Consider the following 20,711-nt stretch of genomic DNA (forward strand, 5'->3'; position numbering starts at 1 on the left):
TCCTGGTCTCCCATGGGGTGCAGAGCCCAAACACTTGGGCCATCCTCCACTGCACTCCCTGGCCACAGCAGAGAGCTGGCCTGGAAGAGGAGCAACCGGGACAGGATCGGTGCCCCGACCGGGACTAGAACCCGGTGTGCCGGCGCCGCAAGGCGGAGGATTAGCCTGTTGAGCCACGGCGCCGGCCACAAAAATATTTTAATCAGCCCCCAAAGCCATCTCTGTCATAATCAGTGCCAATTTTACACTAATGTCCTGAATGATAATTATTTCACTGGAAATTTTTTAAAGATTATTTTTATTTGAATGTCAGAGTTACAGAGAGAGAGGGAGAGAAAGAGAGAGTAGAGAGGGAGAGATCTCCATCTGCTGGTTCACTCTCCAGATGGCCGCAACGGCAGGAGCTCGGCCAGGCAGAAGCCAGGAGCCAGGAGCTTCATCTGGGGCTCCCCAGGGGGCAGAAGGGACCCAAGCACTTGGGATCATCTTCTGCTGCTTTTCCCAGGCCATGAGCAGGGAGGTGGATGGGAAGTGGGGCAGCTGGGACTCCAACCAATGCCCAAATGGGATGCTGGTGTTGCAGGCGTTGGCTTAACCTGCTATGCCACAACACAGGGCCCCTCTGTCCAGAAAACTAATCTCACACTGGGTTTACCTTTCAAGTAGGACTAACACTGGCACATAAAAACCAGCCTTTGCTAAGGCAGAAACTTTGGAAGAAAATCTTCCTGCCTTTATTTGTGATGCTGACAACTTTGGAAATCAGAATGAGTATCTAAACAACTCTATGAAATGTTACAGAGATCACGGGATAAGGCCAGGTCTCCCCAGGGGCAGGTAGTATAGGAACGACCAGCAGACGGAGGGGCAGGGGACTTCCCAAGAGCTGATATACTTCCCTGCATCAGATGTTCAGGATCAGCAACTGGTCAAGAGCATCCTATTCAACAGGGCACCTGACCACTTTCTCAACTCCATAAAATCTCCTGCTGCAAATTAATCTTTTGCCAGTGGGATAATGCTTAATTCACTGCCTTATATCCTGCCCTTGGGTATTTTAATGCACAGATAGTTTAATCCAGCCTCATGGATATAATAATTTTCTTTAGGACACATTGCAAACATACAGACTCACGTTCTATTATCAAAAGGGGCCTGGACCAATAGTGTCTTCCTTGGAGAAGTGTTATAAAAAGTATATGACCAAGAAGAAAAAAGCAGTCAGTACCTTACACTTATCTAACTGTGGGTTGGGACCTTCCCAAAGCTCAGGGAAAATTGTGCAAATCCTCAGACTTCGAGTGTTGAAAGAAAGATTTGTTTCATAATAGTAGAGCACCCGTGAGGCACAGAAGAAGGTATTCACAAAACAGAGGCTGAATGGTAAATTTTAAGTGGCGAGAAAGACCAAGAAAATGAGCCACAGCACAGCCCAGCCATCAGAAGCAGCCGCCTCCAGACCACACATCTCTGGAGAGTGTGGGCAGGAAGGCAGCGCAGCTGGGTCAAAGGTGAAAGAGCAGGATAGGCTGAGCCTCACTCCCTCCCCGACTCAGATCTCACAAGGCCTGGGAAAAGGCACCCAGGCATCTCGGAGCTACTTTCTGAAGCTCACCCACGGGGCTACTGTGAGAAGGCGACCCTGAGCTTCAGGTACACTTGGCCGACAGCTCACCTGATGACAGTCAGAGCTGTGCAGTTACACAGGGGCTCAGCAGCCAGACTGCTTGGATGAGAACCGCTCAGCTGACACTTCCCAGTAGCCTGACCTTGGCCAAGGTACCGAACCTGCCTGGGTCTTGGTTTTCTCATATGTAAAGTGAGGATAACAACAGGACCTCACTTAGGTTCTAAGATTCTTTTCAGAATTAAACTATTTACAAATAATATTCAGTAAATGTTAGCTATCTTCATCTTTTTTGGGGGGAAAAATCCAATTTTCTGTTAACATTCAGTCCATATCCTACAAAAATGGTCAGCCGCTTTTTGTTACCATTAAATAAACTATATTATGCCTAATTCACGAGCTAACCATTCAGATTATAATTGGCACCATGGAATGAAGGACATCTCATGAAAAAATGCTACATCGGTCTTTTTTTTTAAAAAAAATTATTTATTTATTGGAAAGGCAGAATTAGAGAGGCACAGGCAGAGAGAGAGAGAGAGAGAGAGAGAGAGAGAGAGAGAGAGGTCTTCCATCCGCTGGTTCACTCCCCAGATGGCCACGATGGCCGGAGCTGGGCCAATCGGAAGCCAGGAGCCAGGAGCTTCTTCCCATGCAGGTGCAGGGGCCCAAGCACTTGGGCCATCTTCCACTGCTTTCCCAGAAATAGCAGAGAGCTAGATTGGAAGTGGAGCAGCTGGGACTTGAACTCGTGTCCATATGGGATGCTGGCACTGCAGGCGGCAGCTTTACCCACTACGCCACAGCACCAGCCCCTACATTGCTCTTTTAAAAGAGCAGTGCCATGGTATTTGTATAGGCAACATAGGACATCCAGAATGGCAGAAGCAGCTACCACATGGGTAAACCACCCTTGAGGGTTAGGAAGGTCATTTTCCACACGTCAAAGTGTATGAAAACTCTGGGTTCTGGCAACATGGTGCAGTGGGTTAAGCTGCCATGAGCAACCACAGCATCCCACATGGGCACCAGTTTGCATCCCAGCTGCTCCGTTTCCAATACTGTTCCCTGGGAATGTTGCAGAAGACGGCCCAGGTCCACGTGGGAGACCCGGATGGAGTTCCAAACTCCTGGCTGCAGTCTAGCCTAGCGGCAGCTTTTACAAACATTTAAGGAGTGGACCAGCGGATGGAAGACCTCTGTCTCTCCCTCTCTATCTGTGATTCTGCATTTCAAATATATAAGTAAGTCTTTTTAAAAAAGAAAAGAAAGAAAAATCCAGCATTACTGGTCTACAGGAAACATGAGGCAAGCCTGAAGAAAGCACAAAGCCGAGGAGAACCAGTCAGGACACTGGGCCTCAGGGCACAGAACACAGATCACGGCAACAGGTGCCTGGGGAGGCCTTCTCACCATCGGAGGAAACACTGTAAAACTGTCGTGAGCAGAGCGTGCGGGAGCTTTCATGGAAGAAGGAGGGAAACACAGGTGTCTGCGAACATGGCCATGCTGACCTCCACCATCAGTCTGTACAAGAGAGCAGTGGGTGCACTGGAATGTGTGTGCAAGCATGGGAGTATACAGAGTGGGTGTGTGTGTGTGTATGTGCATGTATGCAGCGTGCGAGCAGGCAGTGGGCGTGCCTGGGAAGGCGGCATCCCATCACGGCTTACCTTGGTGGGGATGCGCGTGGTCAACAGGAAGGCACGGCATGACGTGAGCACCTGGAAAACAGAGGCAGCGGCATAAGTAAGGGCAGCAGAAAGGGGGTCCGGCTGGGATTCTGTGTCACCCCTAGGACTTCAATAACACCAAAGTCACAGAGCTTGCCGCGCCATTACCGTGGCAAATGTCACCTCTCAGGACCATGACACAGTTCAGCTCCCATGAGGCACAAAGAATAAATCACTTGGGATACCTACTAGGCCCCAGAGAATTCATTTTGCTCTAAGATTCCTAGTGTAAACACAACATCGAACAATTCATCCATGAAATCCCAAGGTGAGAGGTCAGTCGGCAGCAAGACAGGTCCACAAGATAGTAAAACACACATCTCTTTTCCACAGGCACAAGCTCCATCCTCTCGACAACAAACTGAGTGGAGAAGCCAAGTGCTCACTCCTACTTCCGAAATTACCAGCACCACCCACATTTGCCCCCCTGCTTCTCCGTCTCTGTATTCTGACTGATAACATCTACATAACGCACACACAGCAAAATCACACTGAGCTTCTAAGCAATCATCCCAAACTCTGCTTCTCAGCTGCACCTGTCATTGAACATTTATGAAGCTTCTTTTTTTTTATGTTTATCTATCATTTTCATCTACTTGAAAGGCTGAGTATGAGAGGGGGAGGGGAGAGAGAGAGAGAGAGAGAGAGGGAGGGAGGGAAGAAGGGAGAGAGAGAGAGAGAGAGAAATCTTCCATCCTCTGATTGACTCCCCAAATGCCTGCAACAGCCAACGCTGGGCCAGGTAGAAGCCAGGAGCCCATGGCTCCACCCAAGGCTTCCATTCAGGGGCTCAAGCACTTGCTCCACCATCTGCTGCCTCCCAGGATGCATCAGCGAGAAGCCGGATTGCGAGTGGAGGAGCTGGGACTTGGATCTGGCACTCTGCTACGAGCCTCCCGAGCTGGGCCCCAGGGCCAACCCCTGGAGTGTCCTTTGTGATACTCAGCCAAGGACATGTGTATGTTTAGCCCATAGGGTCTCACAGGACTACAGGTGAGCCGTGCCCTGTAGGGGGCTGGAAATGGTTTGCACTCCTGGCTGAGACCTTGGCAGGAATCCCAGGTCCACACCCTCAGCGTCTACAGGGGCCAGTCTACGACTTGGAGGTCTGGTCAGGCCACGAGAGCCTTCGCAGTAAAGAAAGGAGACGTCCATGCATCTCAAGCCCGGATGGGAAAATTGCCAATTCTCATTTTCCAAATGACTTTTTTGACTCTAAACCAGTATTTTGCAATGATATATATGTACTAGTCTAAGAATGTTAGACTTGGACAAAACCTTAAAAAACAACAAGTCAAGGATGCTGAGGCCCCCTACTGTTAGAGGACTTAACCAAGGTCACACAGCTTTACCTGAACTCACAGGGCCCAGGCATGCAGGGAGAATCGGCGAGTGTGCACCCATCTCCTGAGCTGTGCCTCTTTCCAGTCTCTCACCCCAACTGAGATGGGGTCATTTCCATAAAACTCCTCTTTGAATGATCATAGGTCACCACCACTGGGGATAAACTCAAGTCAGGGCAACTTAGGAGACACATGACAAGGAACTAATGGGACACTGGCTACAAGGGTGACAACGAGCGGGTGGGGAAGGAGAGAGAGGAGGTGGCACCCAGTTCAGACCGCCCACCAACGCACAGACATAGCCACTCAAGGATCAGAGTTAGCCAGAGTCACCGTCACTACCTGACTTCATAGGGGACACAGTCCACAAGATCATTAACAAGTGACTTCTGAAAGTGCAGGCCACAGATCCCTATATTGACTCCCCATACACTGCACATCAAATCACTACTCTTCCTCCTAAGGAGTGAGCCTTTCTTTCTACCAAGGCCTTGAGGTCAGGGGAATAAGATAAAACAGCAAGTAGCTGAGAGGCAGTGGGAGACCTGGGGCAGGTGAGTGATTAGAGGTCAAGTGTAGCCCAGCAGTGGCGGGGCTAGCTACATGATTTGCAAGGCCAGTGTACAAAAGTCACTAAGACTTTCAAGACAGTAAAACCAAAGCATTAACCCAGATGCAGGGCGCTCCTGAGCTTGGTGTCCTGTGCAACCAAAAAGGTTGCACCACGAAGCTGTGCCCAGGCAGTGGTACTATTCACCAGCTATACACGCTGTGGAAGGGAGGACATCCTGAAATACAAGGACACAGTCAATCCTCACATCCATCATATCCAATATCAATATTACACCCATTTAACAGATCAATAAAGTGAGAGTCAGTGGTGCAGCTCACTCAAGGTTATACCATGAGGGTAGAAATAGGATCTGTAGCCAGCTTTATCAACTACAAGAAAGCCCGTGTTCTTTTTGTTTTTTAAGATTTATTTATTTACTTGAAAGGCAGGGAGAAAAGGAAAGAGGGAGAGGGAGCAAGAGAGAAAGACAAATTGATCCTCTATTCTCGGGTTTACTGTCCAATATCCCACAACAGCCAGGTCTGGACAGGGTCAAGTTCAGGAGCCAGGAATTCTATCCTGGTCTCCCACATGGATGGCAGAGGCCCAAGCACTTGGTATCCTCCACAGCCTTCTCAGCTGCACCAGCAGGAAGCTGAACAGGAAGCAGAGCAGCCAGGACCCGGACAGGCACTCCAATATGGGACGTGGGTGTCCCTCGCAGGGGCTTAGCCACTGCACCAAGGTGCCTGCCCCATGTGTTTTTAACCACTACATTCTTTTTACGGGTTACTATGCACACCTGCCTCCCTACACGCCACTCCTTCACATCAGTCAAGATCAGGGTAGGAGGGGCTGGCATTGCGGCATAGAGGGTAAGGCCACCGCCTGCACCAGTATCCCATGTGGGTGCTGGGTCAAGTCCTGGCTGCTCCACTTGGGACACCTGGAAGAACCTCATGGCTCCTGGGATGGCCCTGGGGAGGGAACCAGCAGATGGATGATATCTCTCTCTCTCTCTGTCTCTGCTTCTCTGTCTCTCTGTCTGTATTTCCCTCTCTCTGTGTGTAACTCTTTCAAATAAACACATAAATCTTTTCTACAAAGAAGGAACAGATGAAGGCAGGAAAGAGCCCAGTGCAGTCAGTGACTGGGAGAGACCCGCCGAGCTCTCAGCTCAAGGGTAGCTTCCTCAGCATCCCAACAGATAGTTTAAAAAATTCTCTTTCAAATCCAAGCATGCCCTAGAGAGCTGCATGCTTCCAATGTCAGCACTGATCAAGTTGTGGCTAAGACAGCAGCACTCAGAGAAGTAAGAGTTTGGAGGCCTTCTGGGGAGAGGCAGGAGGCCATTCTGGTGCACAGGACACACAGGGTGCAGTAACAGAGGAGCATGGCAATGATACAGGGGAATTCAGAGAGGAAGACAACAGGGCATGAGGGGCGGGTATGGCCTGTGCAGCCATTCCCGTAAGTCTAGGGCGCAGATACCAAGGGTCTCATGACAACATTAGGACCCAGAGGAGGAAATGCTGGCCCTGCCTGAACTAACTGTGTAACTGTGTGTTCCACAGTGCACCCAGAGCGCCTGCCCCTGCAGCTCAGCCCCAGGATGGGGCTTTTTTTTTTTTTTTTTTTTTTTGACAGGCAGAGTGGACAGTGAGAGAGAGAGACAGAGAAAAAAGTCTTCCTTTTGCCATTGGTTCACCCTCCAATGGCCGCTGTGGCCGGTGCACCACGCTGATCCGATGGCAGGAGCCAGGTGCTTCTCCTGGTCTCCCATGGGGTGCAGGGCCCAAGCACTTGGGCCATCCTCCACTGTATTCCCGGGCCACAGCAGAGAGCTGGCCTGGAAGAGGGGCAACCGGGACAGAATCCGGCGCCCCGACTGGGACTAGAACCCGGTGTGCCGGTGCCGCAAGGCGGAGGATTAGCCTATTGAGCTGCGGCACCGGCCAGGATGGCGCCTTTTAAACACTGCTCTTCCCCTAGGGGTACAGAAAAGACAAACGTGAAAATGATGCTGACAGCCATGATCACAAGCATAGCATTGGAGAGCCCAGCCCCTGTTCTCATCCTGTCTCCCTCTATGAGGGGCCTTAAAAAGTTCATAAAAAATGTATATTATGGAAAAAAACAGGCATGGATTTCAAAATTGATACAAAAATTTGATCTTTTGATTCAGTTTTTAAATAAAATTTTCAAGTATCATTGTATGCAAGAGGTACCAGCTATACAGTCAGGTGCGCAAAGCAGAGATGCACAACTCAGAGGAATCTGCTGTCACATCAATGAAAACACAGAACAGTGCTCCCCTCCCCACCTCCGCTGGGTCCCAGCTCTGCTTTAGGGGTTGGGTAATTACCAGCACGCACATCTGTCTTCCAGGAGACCAATCAAGAATCTCAGGTCCACAAAACCTCAGCACAGCGGCAAAATAACAGCCAAATCCAACACTCACATGCCAGAGACAGCCCAGTCCCACCTGCTTCAGGACCTGAATCCCCAAGTTTCCAGCCTGACAGCAGAGCCAGAGAAAAGTCAGCTCCTCATAGCCCACGTGTGGCAGAATTAGAGCCCCGAGTCCCACTCCTCACTCCCAGCTGCAATCTCTCAGACTGGCCTTGCAAGAGCAATGATGTTCAAGGCCAACAGCCCCAGACAGGAGCTCGAAGACGCCATAGCATTCAGAAAAATGGGACATGCTCAATCGGACTTGCCCCAAATGGTGGAGTTAGAATAGTGCCATGGGATTCCAATACAATCTCATCAGGGTGGCGTGTACCAATGCCATCTCACCAGTCCAAGTGATCAATTTCAGTTCACAATTGATCATACTGATAGGTCTAAGAGTCAAAGGGGTCACACAAACAAGACCAGTGTCTGCCAATACTAACTGATAGAATCAAAAAGGGGGAGAACAATCCATCATGGGAAGCGGGATACACAGCAGACTCATAGAATGGCAGATGTCCTAAATAGCACTCTGGCCTCAGAATCAGCCCTTAAGGCATTCAGATATGGCTGAAGAGCCCATGAGAGTACTGTAGGCATGGAAAGCCAAGACACTGTGGCAAAAAAAAAAAGAAGAAGAAGAAGACCTAAGTGAAAGATCTCTGCAAGTGAGATCCCAGTGGAAAGAACGGGGCCATCAAAGAAGGAGGTACCTTTCTCTGAAGGGAGGAGAGAACTTCCACTTTGACTATGACCCTGTCGGAATAAGATCAAAGTCGGCGAACTCAAAAGGCTTCCATAGCCTTGGCAACTCATGACTAGAGCCTAAGGAGATTACTGACGCCATAAACAAGAGTGTCAAATTGTTAAATCAACAACAGAGTCACTGTGTACTTACGTCTCATGTGGGATCTGTCCTTAATGTGTTGTCCAATGTGAAGTAATGCTATAACTAGTACTGAAACAGTATTTTACACTTTGTGTCTCTGTGTGGGTGCAAACTGATGAAATCTTTACTTAATATATACTAAATTGATCTTCTGTATATAAAGATAATTGAAAATGAATCTTGATGTGAATGGAATGGGAGAGGGAGCAGGAGATGGGAGGGGTGCGAGTGGGAGGGAAGTTATGGGGGGGGGGGGAGAAAGCCATTGTAATCCATAAACTGTACTTTGGACATTTATATTTACTAAATAAAAAATAAATTTAAAAAGAAAAAGAAAAAAATGTGCTTAGCGTCACAAACATTGCTTCAGGCAGTACAGATCCCACACCCTGCAGGATCATTTCTCACACACACACACACACACACACGGTGGTACTAACAGCCAATGGCTTTGGGGAACACCCCCTTCTGACAGGTGCGCACAGGTCGAATTGTTGAGTCCTCACAGCACCCTGTGGAGGAAAGAGTTCTACTATCTGCAAGGTGTCCAGCGCGTAACAAATCTTCCCAGGCAGACAAATCAATTAATTCACAGGCTTTTATTGGGGTTCTGCTCCCAGGCGAGGTTCCACGGTCCCAACAGAGCAACAGAGCGGGGGCCAGGGAAGTCGCGCATCAGAGATTGGGAGGGCTCCTTTTATAGACTCAGGGCATGGGGGTTAAAGGTTGAGGCAGGTCTGATCCTCGTTGGCTGACCTTTAGGCACCCGCAGGGACCTTGACAAGGACTTTTCTTCCCTGCAAGTACAGGTAGGAACTTTCCATTCCCGGAAGTGTAGGCCTTCCTTCCATGCGGATCCCAAAGCTACCATCCCGACCTTTTGATGATAGGAAAGGGAGCAATGATGAGTCTCTCTGGCTACTTCCTGCTGACTGGGGACGTGTCTACAGGGGCCCGCTTCCCCGACCCCCGCTCTGTTGCTTTGTTGGGACCGGGGAACCTCACCCAGGAGCAGAATCCCAATAAAAGCCTGTGAATTAGCTGATTCGTCTGCCTGGGAAGATTTGTTATGCACTGGACACCTTGCACTATCCCCATTTAAGGTGCAGAAACTGAGGCACGCAGAGACTGGGGTGTGTGCAGAGCTGGGTTCTAAGCCCTGGATTCTGGCTCTGCAGTGGGCACACATCACTTAGAGGACTCAACCCCCGCCCCCCCGCACACACACACACCCGTTTCCAAGACCAAGACTGCCCCAAGGCAAAGTCAGATGATTCTAGAACTTCAAAAGAAGGAAGCAATACACATACAAAAGCACCACAGGCAGAAGACAGATGTTTGGATACTGTAAGAAGGGAGGTCAGTCCCTCCAAGTCTGTCTGTCTCTGCTCTGTATCCGTCCATGGGACTCTGTGTGTGTACTTCTCAGCTCTGTCTTTCCTCACTGCCCCCCACCTGTGGAGGCTCCCACTCCTCCCATCATCCTCCCCTCCTCCCTCCTCCCAGCCCCTCCCCTACCTACGTCCTGCCCTCCATTCTCCAGCCCTTTCTCTATGAGATCCGCAGGAGAGTTTGCACTTTAATTTATGCCTTTTGCAAAACAACAGCCAGCAAAGTGCAGAAGAAATCTGCCTTCTGGAAGAGGATTTTTCTTTGCAACACAGTCACAGAGAAATAAACAAAACCTGAACCACAAAGACCCAGACACCTTCTGACACTGTCACGCAATAAGTACAAGGGGTCATTAAGTGATTACAAGGTCCCCTGTGTGAATCTTATTAAGTCCCAAATACCAATCTCAAGACATGCACCCAAACAGCTGAAACCAGACAGCGTCCACGTGCGTGGGCACCACTGGGCCGTCCACTCTCTGTGCCTTGGGGCTTCTCCAGGCCAGTTGGGTGCAGAGCAGCCACATGGGGGCTGCAGGGGCCAGAGCCTTAGACTGAGAGAGGGAGAAGAAAAAAGGCCAGAGCATTCCTGTGGATTCACCCTTCCAGTACAGACCAGAGGTGGCTGTGTGCAGGTGATGAGGTGCGGCTGACAGCTCCATCTTGGCAGTCACGGGCTCACCATCAGCGGTGGTCCCGTCTGTCAACACCCTTTCTTTACAAATACTTTAAAGGTGGCGTAAGTACACAGTGTCCTTCAGGAACTGGACGTAGGCCAGAGTGACTTGCTTGCAGGGATCTGGCAGTGAGGGGGCCAGGCTTGGAAGGAAGGCAGAGAAACCACGGAGGCTTTGTGCTCCCTGGGTTTCTTTCTGGTGGTCCGAGCGGGGCTCTAGAGATGCAAGGAGCTCATGGAAAATTTGGAACAGGATGATGGTGGGATGGGGAGAATTTTCCAACAGTGACTCACCCTTTCCCAGCCTGTGCTCACTTTCCTGAGCTCACAAGTGCGGCAGCAGTTTGAAGCAAAAACAGAAAGTACAGGGCCAGTGTTGTGACATAGCAAGTAAAGCCACGTGCGACGCCAGCAGCCCAGATGGGCACCAGTTCGTGTCTGGCTGCTCCACTTCCAATCCAGCTCCCTGCAAACTGCCAGGGAAAGCAGCGCTAGGGCCCCTGCTACCCCTGGGGGAGACGGGGATGAGGCTCCTGGTTCCTGGCTTCTTCTCGCTCCCATGCCCCCATAACACTGACTTCCAAATTTTAAAAAATGAGTGGAAAATATAAATGCCACTCTTGCAGGTAGAATTATGCCTCTTGCCTTTTCCACGCAAGGTAAACCAATAAATGGGGCTACAATTAAACCGGGAATCCCAATGAACCTCTCTTTAGCTCTCTGCCAGCAGGGTGCATGTGGCTGCACAGGCACACTCCTCTCGGATCCACCTGGAAGGAGCACCTTCGCAGAGCCAGGTTTGGTGAGCACAATGCTGATGGGCGATGCGCTCCTCCCCCAGGCCCAGGGCATCTCCAGCTTCAACACTGAGAATCCTACGATCCAGGAACGCAGGGCTGCTGCTCGGCCTACTTGGATTTTTGCCACCAGGAAGACTCAGTGAAATTCTGACTCTGCCACTTTTTAATTGCCTTAACCTTGCAGTCTGCCAACCTCTGGCGAGCAGCAGGTTCCTGAGTCACAGATGAGCACAAGCAGGAATACTCCCCTGCAGGCTGGTCACCACAGCGAGGACTGAGTGAAATGCCAGTGCGGACAGAGCCCCGGCCCAGCCCCTAACATGTCTTTGCTAAACAGCAGCTCTGGGAATAACTTAAGTCTCTCCATCTGATTTAGATTTCCAAGGAAACAAAGTTCGTACCTACTGAATTTTTAATAACACTTGTCATCCACACAACAAAACCAATAGCCACCACCACACACTGAGACATTGCCTAGGCTGAAATTTTCTGTTTAATACACACATTTGACCTTGAAGAATTTCCGTGCAAGGTTTAAAAAAAAAAACCTCCCTGCACCCCAAGTATTTGTGTTTATCCAAGGAACCTTAACCACAAAGGATAAGCTACAGCTACCCTCCTTCCTCCTGGGAAGACCCATTATTCCACCAAGGCCTTAGCATGCAAACCACACTTTCAACCTTGGTAATGAATTTCCTTTCCCTTTCATTGAAATGCAAGCAGCAACCCAGTTCCCTTGGAGGCTTCTCTGGTTCAACTTTTAACTTCAAGATTTCATTTGGCAACATTTATAGAAACCCTCCATACTGCGCAGACTCGTAATTTAGCAGGGAGCCTAAATTTTCTTACAGAGAGGACACAGAATGAGGTTGGCAATGCAGCCCCCTTGTAAAGGCTTTTCACTTCCTGAAAACCAAAATAAATACCTGTTTCACCATCTTCAACACCTCCACTGCCCAAGCCTCCTGCTGTGCAGGCAACCTGTAAATTCTTGCCCTCTGTAAGGACCCGTGTTCGTTCTCAAGTACACTGCCAGGCTCACCTACTTTTGGGTTCCATGATGGGGACTACAAAGAGTTCATGCGAAATGTACACCGATCCCCAAAACCTTCTGCACTAGAATAACCTTACCTGTTAATTCCATTTTCCCACAAACATCTGTGCCAAACAATACATAGGCTTATACCGCAAAGGTTCTCTTTGGCAGACTACATGACAAATGCCATCCAACATTTTGCCCAATTCCAAACCCCCAACTCAGGTGCACCATGGGCAAAGACCTCACTGACCCAAGACACACCCAGGTGAGGGAAGGGAGAATAAGAATCACAGCCCTGGGCGAGGTATTCCAGGAAGCTGGGGCAGAACAGAACCTTCCTCTTGGCTCTGAGCCTCGCAATACCACTCACAGCTGTCATGCCCACATCCTCTCTGGTCAGTGGAGGAGGAACCACTTCCCCCAAAAGGAAGACCAAAGAATATGTCGTGGCAGTGCAATTCCCCACCCCAAATCCCCTTTACAACTGCAGCACCATACTCCAAGGGCAGCCAAGGGATACAGGGGCATGAATGGGCCTACCCAGGAGCAGGCAGCCTGGTCCAGCCCAGGATCTTCAAACAACAGCCCAGGGGCCAGATCCAGGCCCCCTGCATATTGTTGGAAGGTTTTATTGGAATCAACCACACCTCTCAGGCAGCTTTCACACCACGGCAGCACATGGCTCACAAAGTCTTTTACAGAAAAGGTTGCCGACCCCTGCTTGTGGGCTTCCAAGGACTGGTTCTGGGATTAGACTGCCTGGATTCAAACCCCAGCCTCACTATTTACCCTCCATGTGACTCAGGGAGAATTACTGAGCCTTTTCTTCTTCTTGCATGTTTTTTTTTTTTTTAAAGATTTATTTATTTGAGAGGCAGAATTACAGAGATCTTCCATCAGCTGGCTCACTTCCCAACTGGCCACAATGGCCAGAGCTGGGCCAATCTGAAGCCAGGAGCCAGGAGCTTCTTCCAGGTCACCTGTGCGGGTGCAGGGGAACAAAACCTTGGGCCATCTTGTACTGCTTTCCCAGGCCACCGCAGAGAGATAGGTGAGAAGTGGAGCAGACGGGACTTGAACCGGAACCCATATGGCATATTGGCACCACAGGCTCCAGCTTAACCTACGAAACCACAGTACCAGCCCCTTCCTTTTTTATTTTATTTTTTAAAGATTTATTTAGTTTTTTATTTGAAACAAAACAGAGAGGGAGAGACAGAGAAACAGAGAGACGGTGAGACCTTCCTTCCACTGGTTCACTCTTAAAATGGTCCCAAAGCCAGGTCTGAGTCAGTCTGAAGTCACAAGCCAGGAACTCCATCCTGGTCTCCCCCATGGGAGAGACTGTGCTTGGGCCCAGGCGCATTAACAGGGAGCCGGATCAGAAGTGGAGCAAGTAGGACTCGAACTGACGCTCCAATACTGGATGCCGGTGTTAGAAGCAGCAGCTTCGCCTACTGCACCCCAGTGCTGAGCCCCGAACCTTTCTGTGCCTCGGTTTCCTCCTCTCTAAGATGAGAGAAATAGCAGTACCTACCTTCATGGAGCTGCGAGGGCTGAGTTCACAGTCATCCAGTGCTTACATGAGTTCTGGCACATGGGATACGCACTAGTGCTTCTGTTGTTATTGTTTAGATTTCAGCATTACAGCGAAAAGTAATCACAGTGATGGTAATCGTATCACACTAAGGAGAGCGGTACCAGGGTTTAGCCATGCAAGCTGATGGACCGATCATGGACAAATCACAGTCTCGGTGGACCTTTCTTTATGCGAATCTAAAATAAGGAGGCTGGAACAGGTGTCTGTGTTACCTACGTGCACCTGGCATCCACAACCAGGCCCCTCGGGGATTCCCCTCCTTCAGAGCCCTCTTTCGCTCTGGTTTGGGCACTGTCCAGAAGCGACGGGTCCCCAGCAGGTATCTGCTGGGAGACATCCATCCCCCACCGGTCCCTGCTCCCTTAAACAGCAGATGCTCCTCAGAGAGACAGGAAGCCACAAAGTCGGGTTTTCTAGTCTGTCTCAAGTTTCAGAGGGAAGGGTTTGTGTCTAACACCTGTGCAAATTTGTTTCTTTCCGCCAGGTAACTTCTGCAGCAATGGAATGTTTACACAGAGCTTGTCAGACATAATCCCTTAGTTCTTTCCCAGGGCCCATTCTTCTAAGTTGTAAAGAGTGAAAGAAACAAACATATTTAATTTTCCTCCACAGCTGAACATGTGGCTACTTCAAAACAACATCAATTCTTCTGAATGTCTCCACATATCAGCCCTTCTTTCCAAAGAACCAGCTCACACAAAATCCTACGCCCTCTCGGATTCCTAGAGCAGATTTCTCTTATAATTAATTGAAAGGCAGACAGACACACAGAGATCAATCTTCCATCTGCTGGGTCACTCCCCAGATGCACACAATAGCCAGGTCTGGGCCAGGCTGAAGGCAGGAGCTGGGAACTCAGCTCCACGTGGGTGGCATCTGCTTGAGCCATCACCTGCTGGTCCCTGGGGTGTGCATCAGCAGGAAGCTAGAAGCAGCGGAAGCAAGAAGTGGAGTGGGGACTTGAACCCAGGCACTCTGATACGGGATACGGGAGGTCCCAAGTGGTCTCTTAACCACTGTGCCAAATGCCCACCCCAGAACAACAGCAAGGTCACGGCACATCACACCGGACGGCATTCTAGTAGTAACACACAAATCAAGCAGACCGTCATCCGAGTGGCATGGCCGCCGTAGGTCAAGGGTGGTGAGGAACCAGACACCCAGCTCAGTCCTCTATGTTGGCAAAGCCTACACTGACTTTCAGTTCTGAGACAGCAAGAAGCAGCGGTCCCACAGGTTTGTGAGGAGGGACCCCCTCCAGTCCTCACAATCACATTTACGTTTTCAGTGAACTTACAAACAACAGAGTCACAAGCATCCAAGGACACCAGAAAACACACAACATGACTATAGACGCCATATTAGCCCAAGCAATTCCCCAGTGCAGGGCCAGCCAGCCTCCTTGCAAACATGCTCAGCAGGGGATCACTGGAACCCCATTCTAGCTGCAAATCAGTGAGCTCAGAGGGCCCTGGGGCTGAGTGTGCCTTTTCCTTTACTTTGCAGATGAAGAAGGGACAGGCCAGGAAGGGTTAAATGTCCTGTCTGCAACCATGAGCGCTCCGTCTGTTCCAAGCGATAGAACGTGATGCAGAACCAAGTGTATTTAAAGAACTGGAGGAGCTGTCCCAGTCAAATGAACAGGCAGAGATCAAAAGGGACAGAAACCAAATCAACTCTAGAGGGAAGCAGAGGGAAGTAGCAGGAGGCCCTCCTGGTGGCCCCGTGGGAACTGACACCAATCATTTTCCACCCTTGCACACCCGTCAAGACTCACAATTCAGGGGGCAAGTCTCCTAGGGATGCAAGGACACAGAGTTTCTCAAGAGGAAAGACAAGGGACAGTTACGGCTTAGCGACAACGAGCCTCAATCCAGGACAGAGAGCCTAGCTTTGAATTCCAGCACACCGCTCTCTACAAACAACGCCAACATGGGGCACTTACTGTGGGCCCAGGTTTTCAAATTTCCTGAACACTGACATCCTACACCTCGTGCACCTGAGTGGGCTCCTGTGGGAGGCTCTGGAGGAGGCTGAAGCAGTGTGACCAGATGGCAGGGGCACCATCCTCTGAGCTCGAACCACTGCAGGAGCAAGCCAGGCTGTGGCCCTGCGGGCGCTGAGGGATGTCAGAGTCACTATAGATCTCCATGTCCTGTATCCTCACTTCTGAGTTGGAGACAGCCAGCCCCCTGGTATAAGAATTCGAGTTAGGCTCTCAGGGGCTAAGCCCACAGAAATGCCTACAGCAAGCAGCCCTTTACACTGGCCCTCATACTTTAAAAACTCAGCTGTGAAAGGGATGCTAACGCTGAGGCCAACAGAGGCGTGCACATACTTGCTAGCTGGAAACAGAGCCAGGCCTGGAAGCCGGGTCTCCTGGTCTCAGCTTGGCTCACAACACACCCCCGCCAGGATGAGGGTTAGGCCAGTGCAGGGAGATTATCTCTATGGAAGCGAGTCCTGTGTGAGCATTACAAGGGATCTTCCACTCCCACGTGGTGAGGCAGTACAATAGGAAGAATGGGCTCTGGATCCACACCAGTGTGGATTCACGAATCAGCTGCCTAAATCCGGGGCTTTGCCTTTTCTCATAGGTAAAGTGGATCTGGTATCAGTTTGGTAGGACAGCTGCAAAGATTAAACGGGGCAGTGTGTGGAAGGCCTCACACTAGGCCAGCGCTCTCCTAGACACACTGACCCACATTCACAGTGACGCCAAGGCAGAATCAAAATCTTCCTGTGGGGGCCAGCGCTGTGGCGTGGCGGGTAAAGCCGCCACCTGCAGCGCCGCTATCCCATATGGGTGCCAGTTCAAGTCTCCGTTGCTCCATTTCCGATCCAGCTCTCTGCTATGGCCTGGGAAAGCAGTAGAAGATGACCCAAGTGCTTGGGCCCCTGCACCCACGTGGGAGACCCGGAGGAGGCTCCTGGCTCCTGTCTTTGGATCGGCACAGCTCCAGCCATTGTGGCCAATTGGGGAGTGAACCAATGAGTGGAAGACCCTCCCCACCCCCGCCTCTCCTTCTCTATGTAACTCTTTCAAATAAATAACCAAATCTTAAAAAAAAAAAAAACTCCCTGTGCACCCCAACTTCTGTATCAGGCACAAGGAAGCACCCATTCACTTAGGGAACCAGGCCAGTTTGCATCCTGCCTCCACCACTCCCAAGCCCAGGTGGTGTGGGGAAAGACCCCTCTGTGTTTCACTTACCTCATCTATAAAACAAGGAGTCACACTAGAGCACCCAGGCGGGGCTGTCGGGAGGATTTCGCCACAGTCAGGCTTGGCGTCTGCGACATGGAACCCCAGCTCAGGGATCAGGCAGACTTCTCATTCGTGCACCTTCCTGTCCACTCTGTAAGGCCCAGGCTGTGTTACTCATTGCTGGAATTTACTTATTGTACACTGTTCAGATTTCTGCTTCAGGACCCCTGGTCTCCGCATATAACCTCCTAATTTCTCCACAATGTGTGACCCACAGACCACAGGGGCAACACCACTCAGGAGTTTGTTACAGATGCAGAATCCGAGGTCTCACCCAGGGCTCCTGAATCAGAATCCGTACTCCCTGGGAGCCCGGTGACTCACGGGCACACTGCACACTCTGCCGGGTCTCTCTCTTCGCCCTCTCTACCAGCCCTTACCCAACTTCCTCCTCTGAAATCAGCCCTCCATAGTTAACAATGCAGCCTGAAGGTTTCCTCATCCCTCCACTACACCCACAGAGAGAAACTTCAACCCTGGATGAACCCTCCGAGCAGCCGGACCCACGCTTGGGAAGCTGAATGCCAAGAACAGCTGGGGAACCGATCTAACCCAGCAAGCTGAGGCCACACCCCTCCTTTAGGAAGAAAACTTTGCCTCCAACTTTGGAGAGAGAACAGAAATGACTGGAATGGTCTGGCTTACACCCCACTGCAGCCTCCACACCTGCCTGCACTTACCATGCATCCCTTCCCCTCCTTCCGCAGTGCTTCAGGGACAGGCCCACCCCTCGCTGGGCTCTCGATTCTCTTCTGTCCACCTCTGAAGGAATTTTAAGGGACCAACACACCTGCTCTTGCACATTCTAAGTGTCGAGAGGCAGAGATGCTCGGGTGCACAGCTACAAGGACTCCTCTGGATCCTACACAGCCCTGCGTCTTCCCTCTCTGGTTGAGCCCAACTTCTCAAATATGTCTCTTTGCTCACTGTGTTTGTTTCCTCTCTCAAATTTACTCCTTTCATGTTCAAAACCAACTCACAACCCAAAGCTCCACTAAAGGTATTCCTGCCAAGGTCTGCATCAACTCTCAGTTACAAAATCCAATGTACGCTTTTCAGCATTTTCCAGCTAGGTTTCTCCCTGGCTTTGAACTTGGTCCTTCCTTAGTGTGTGAAGCTCTTTTCCACAAGTACCTCGCTCCCTGCTAACATCCACTCTCGCCCATGACTTCAATCAACCCAAGATGGCTCCCAAGTTCACGCACAGACTCTTGGATCAGTAGATCTTCTAAGCTAACTGCACCCATACGTCTCTCCAACCCTTAAACTCAGCAGGTCAGTAACTAAACTCACAATCTTTACTCCAGAATCTGTCCCTCCTCCGAGAGTTCCAGCTTGGTAGCAAGCACAGCCATTCTCAGGTTCTCAACTCAGAAACGCAGGCAGTCAATCTCCACATTCTGGCCAGTCTACTGCCTGAACACCTCCTACACCTATCCCCCTCTCTCCATCCCTGCTGCCAAGACGAGGGTCCAAGCCGCTGCCACCTTGTGCCTGAACCACCTGCAATACCTGCAGGGCAGATCCACTCTTGTGCCCTCAAACCCAGCCGAGACAGGATTTTACAGTGGTCTTTTAAGGTCCCCAACATTATCATGCACCTCTGTCCTGGTTCCTGCCTCCACCTCCAGCCTCCCTTGAATCCTGCACACTGGATGGAAGAATGGGGTGGTCCCCCACCTGGGGAAGGAGGCTCCTGCTCCACCTACTGCTTTACAAGCTCTCCCTTCCCCCCTCCTTGCTCCATCTCACCTGGCTCACACCTGCTCTTCCTCCAGCTCCCTAACAAAGTCCAGATCATACCAGTTCTCCTCTCATGGGAGGGGACTTTCAAAATGGTCTTAGAAAATGAACTTCAAAGATGAGTTTATTTGGCTGCAAAAATTGCTGAAATCCATGCATCTGAGGGGGTTCTCAAAAAGTTCCTAGGAAATTCCTATTAGGAAAAACTATAGGGACCAGTGTTGGGGCACATTGGGTTAAGCTGCCGCTGGTAACCCAGACATCCCCTAGAGCAAAGGTTTGAAACCCGGCTGCTCTGCTTCCAATCAAGCTTCCTACTAATGCACCTGGGAAGGCAGTGGAAGATGGCTCGAGACGCTTGAGCCTCTACCACCCATGTGGGAGACCGTGATGAAGCTCCTGGCTTCTGGCTTCATCCTGGCACAGCCCTGGCTGTCATGATGACTTGGGAGTGAACCAGCAGACAATCTCTATTGGTGTCTCGGTCTCTCTGTCTCTCTGTCTCTCTCTCTGCCTTTTAAATAAATTTAAAAATTATGCATGGATTTTAATTTTTTTTGAACCCAAATAAACTTAGCTTTGAATTCCATTTTCCCATGGTCAGTACCCTCGTAGGCTCTCACGGTAACTGTGTACTTCCTGACAAACATTATCACATGTATTATAGATAAATTACATATTTATTATCTATCAGCCCCAGGAAACTGTAAAGAAGAGGGGCCATATCCCTCCAGGAACCCACTTTAGTGCCTGGCACAAACTAGGTGTTCCAGTATCTGTTCAATGAATGAATGTGACAAGTTTTATTGTGTTTCCTCTTCCTATTTTCAGCTGTGAACAGGTGGGATTTTAGAAGGCAAAAACTTGTGACAGCCTGTGGATCTGATTATAAAAATTCAGTTCTGCCTGCTCTCGCCTGCTGCCTATCGTGTAACTGACATATCCTTCCTCTCTCATAGCCATATCCTGTAAGGAAAGCACCTGAAAGTCCACTGTTTGCAGCTTACCTCAACCTTTTTTCAAACAGATCTACCAGCGAACCCCCAACCCAGCTGCCACAGCAAACAGAAACACAAGGGAAAGATAAGCTAGTCCAGGAAGGTGTAGCAGTACACAGTGCTGACTCACGCACCTTCTGCCCACTGTTCAAAGAACTCATTCATAACCGAAAGACACTTCCAGCTCAAGTCTTCTGCAGCTCCCAGGGTCTCAAAATATCATTTCCAGCAATGGAGACAGAGCAAGCAAAATCCATTTTAATAAAGAACTTCAGATACCTGATGGCTTACTGTATCTTGCCCTTGGCTGTGCAAACAGGGTAATATTTAAGTCCCCAAAACTAAACACAGTAAAAGGTGAGACAGGATACTGATGAGGCAGACTATACAGAAATAATCATATATCATTTTAGTGACAATAAATAATCGAAAAATGAGGCAATCCATCTTTCAAAACCAAGTCACACTGAAACGTTACACTAGAGAAAAGCCGGGAAAGCTATTTTTTTTTAATTGAGCATGTTTTTCCTTCTGAAAGCTCCAGGTAAATGAGCTGGTTATGTGCAGAAGTGTTTTGCTCAGGGGACACAGAAACTT

General features: G+C 49.9%; 1 protein-coding gene across 2 annotated transcripts in view; it reads right to left on the minus strand.

Moving 5' to 3' along the window:
* Positions 1 to 20,711, minus strand: part of CARMIL1 (capping protein regulator and myosin 1 linker 1) — a 318,527-nt gene that overhangs the window by 184,742 nt on the left and 113,074 nt on the right. For both annotated transcript variants that reach the window (XM_062185167.1, XM_062185173.1), the window contains exon 3: positions 3,301 to 3,351. In XM_062185167.1, coding sequence (XP_062041151.1) covers positions 3,301 to 3,351 — 51 coding nt within the window. The remainder of the gene's footprint in view (positions 1 to 3,300; positions 3,352 to 20,711) is intronic.

Source organism: Lepus europaeus, chromosome 3 (assembly GCF_033115175.1).
Source record: "Lepus europaeus isolate LE1 chromosome 3, mLepTim1.pri, whole genome shotgun sequence".
In the NCBI taxonomy this organism is placed as follows: Eukaryota; Metazoa; Chordata; class Mammalia; order Lagomorpha; family Leporidae; genus Lepus; species Lepus europaeus.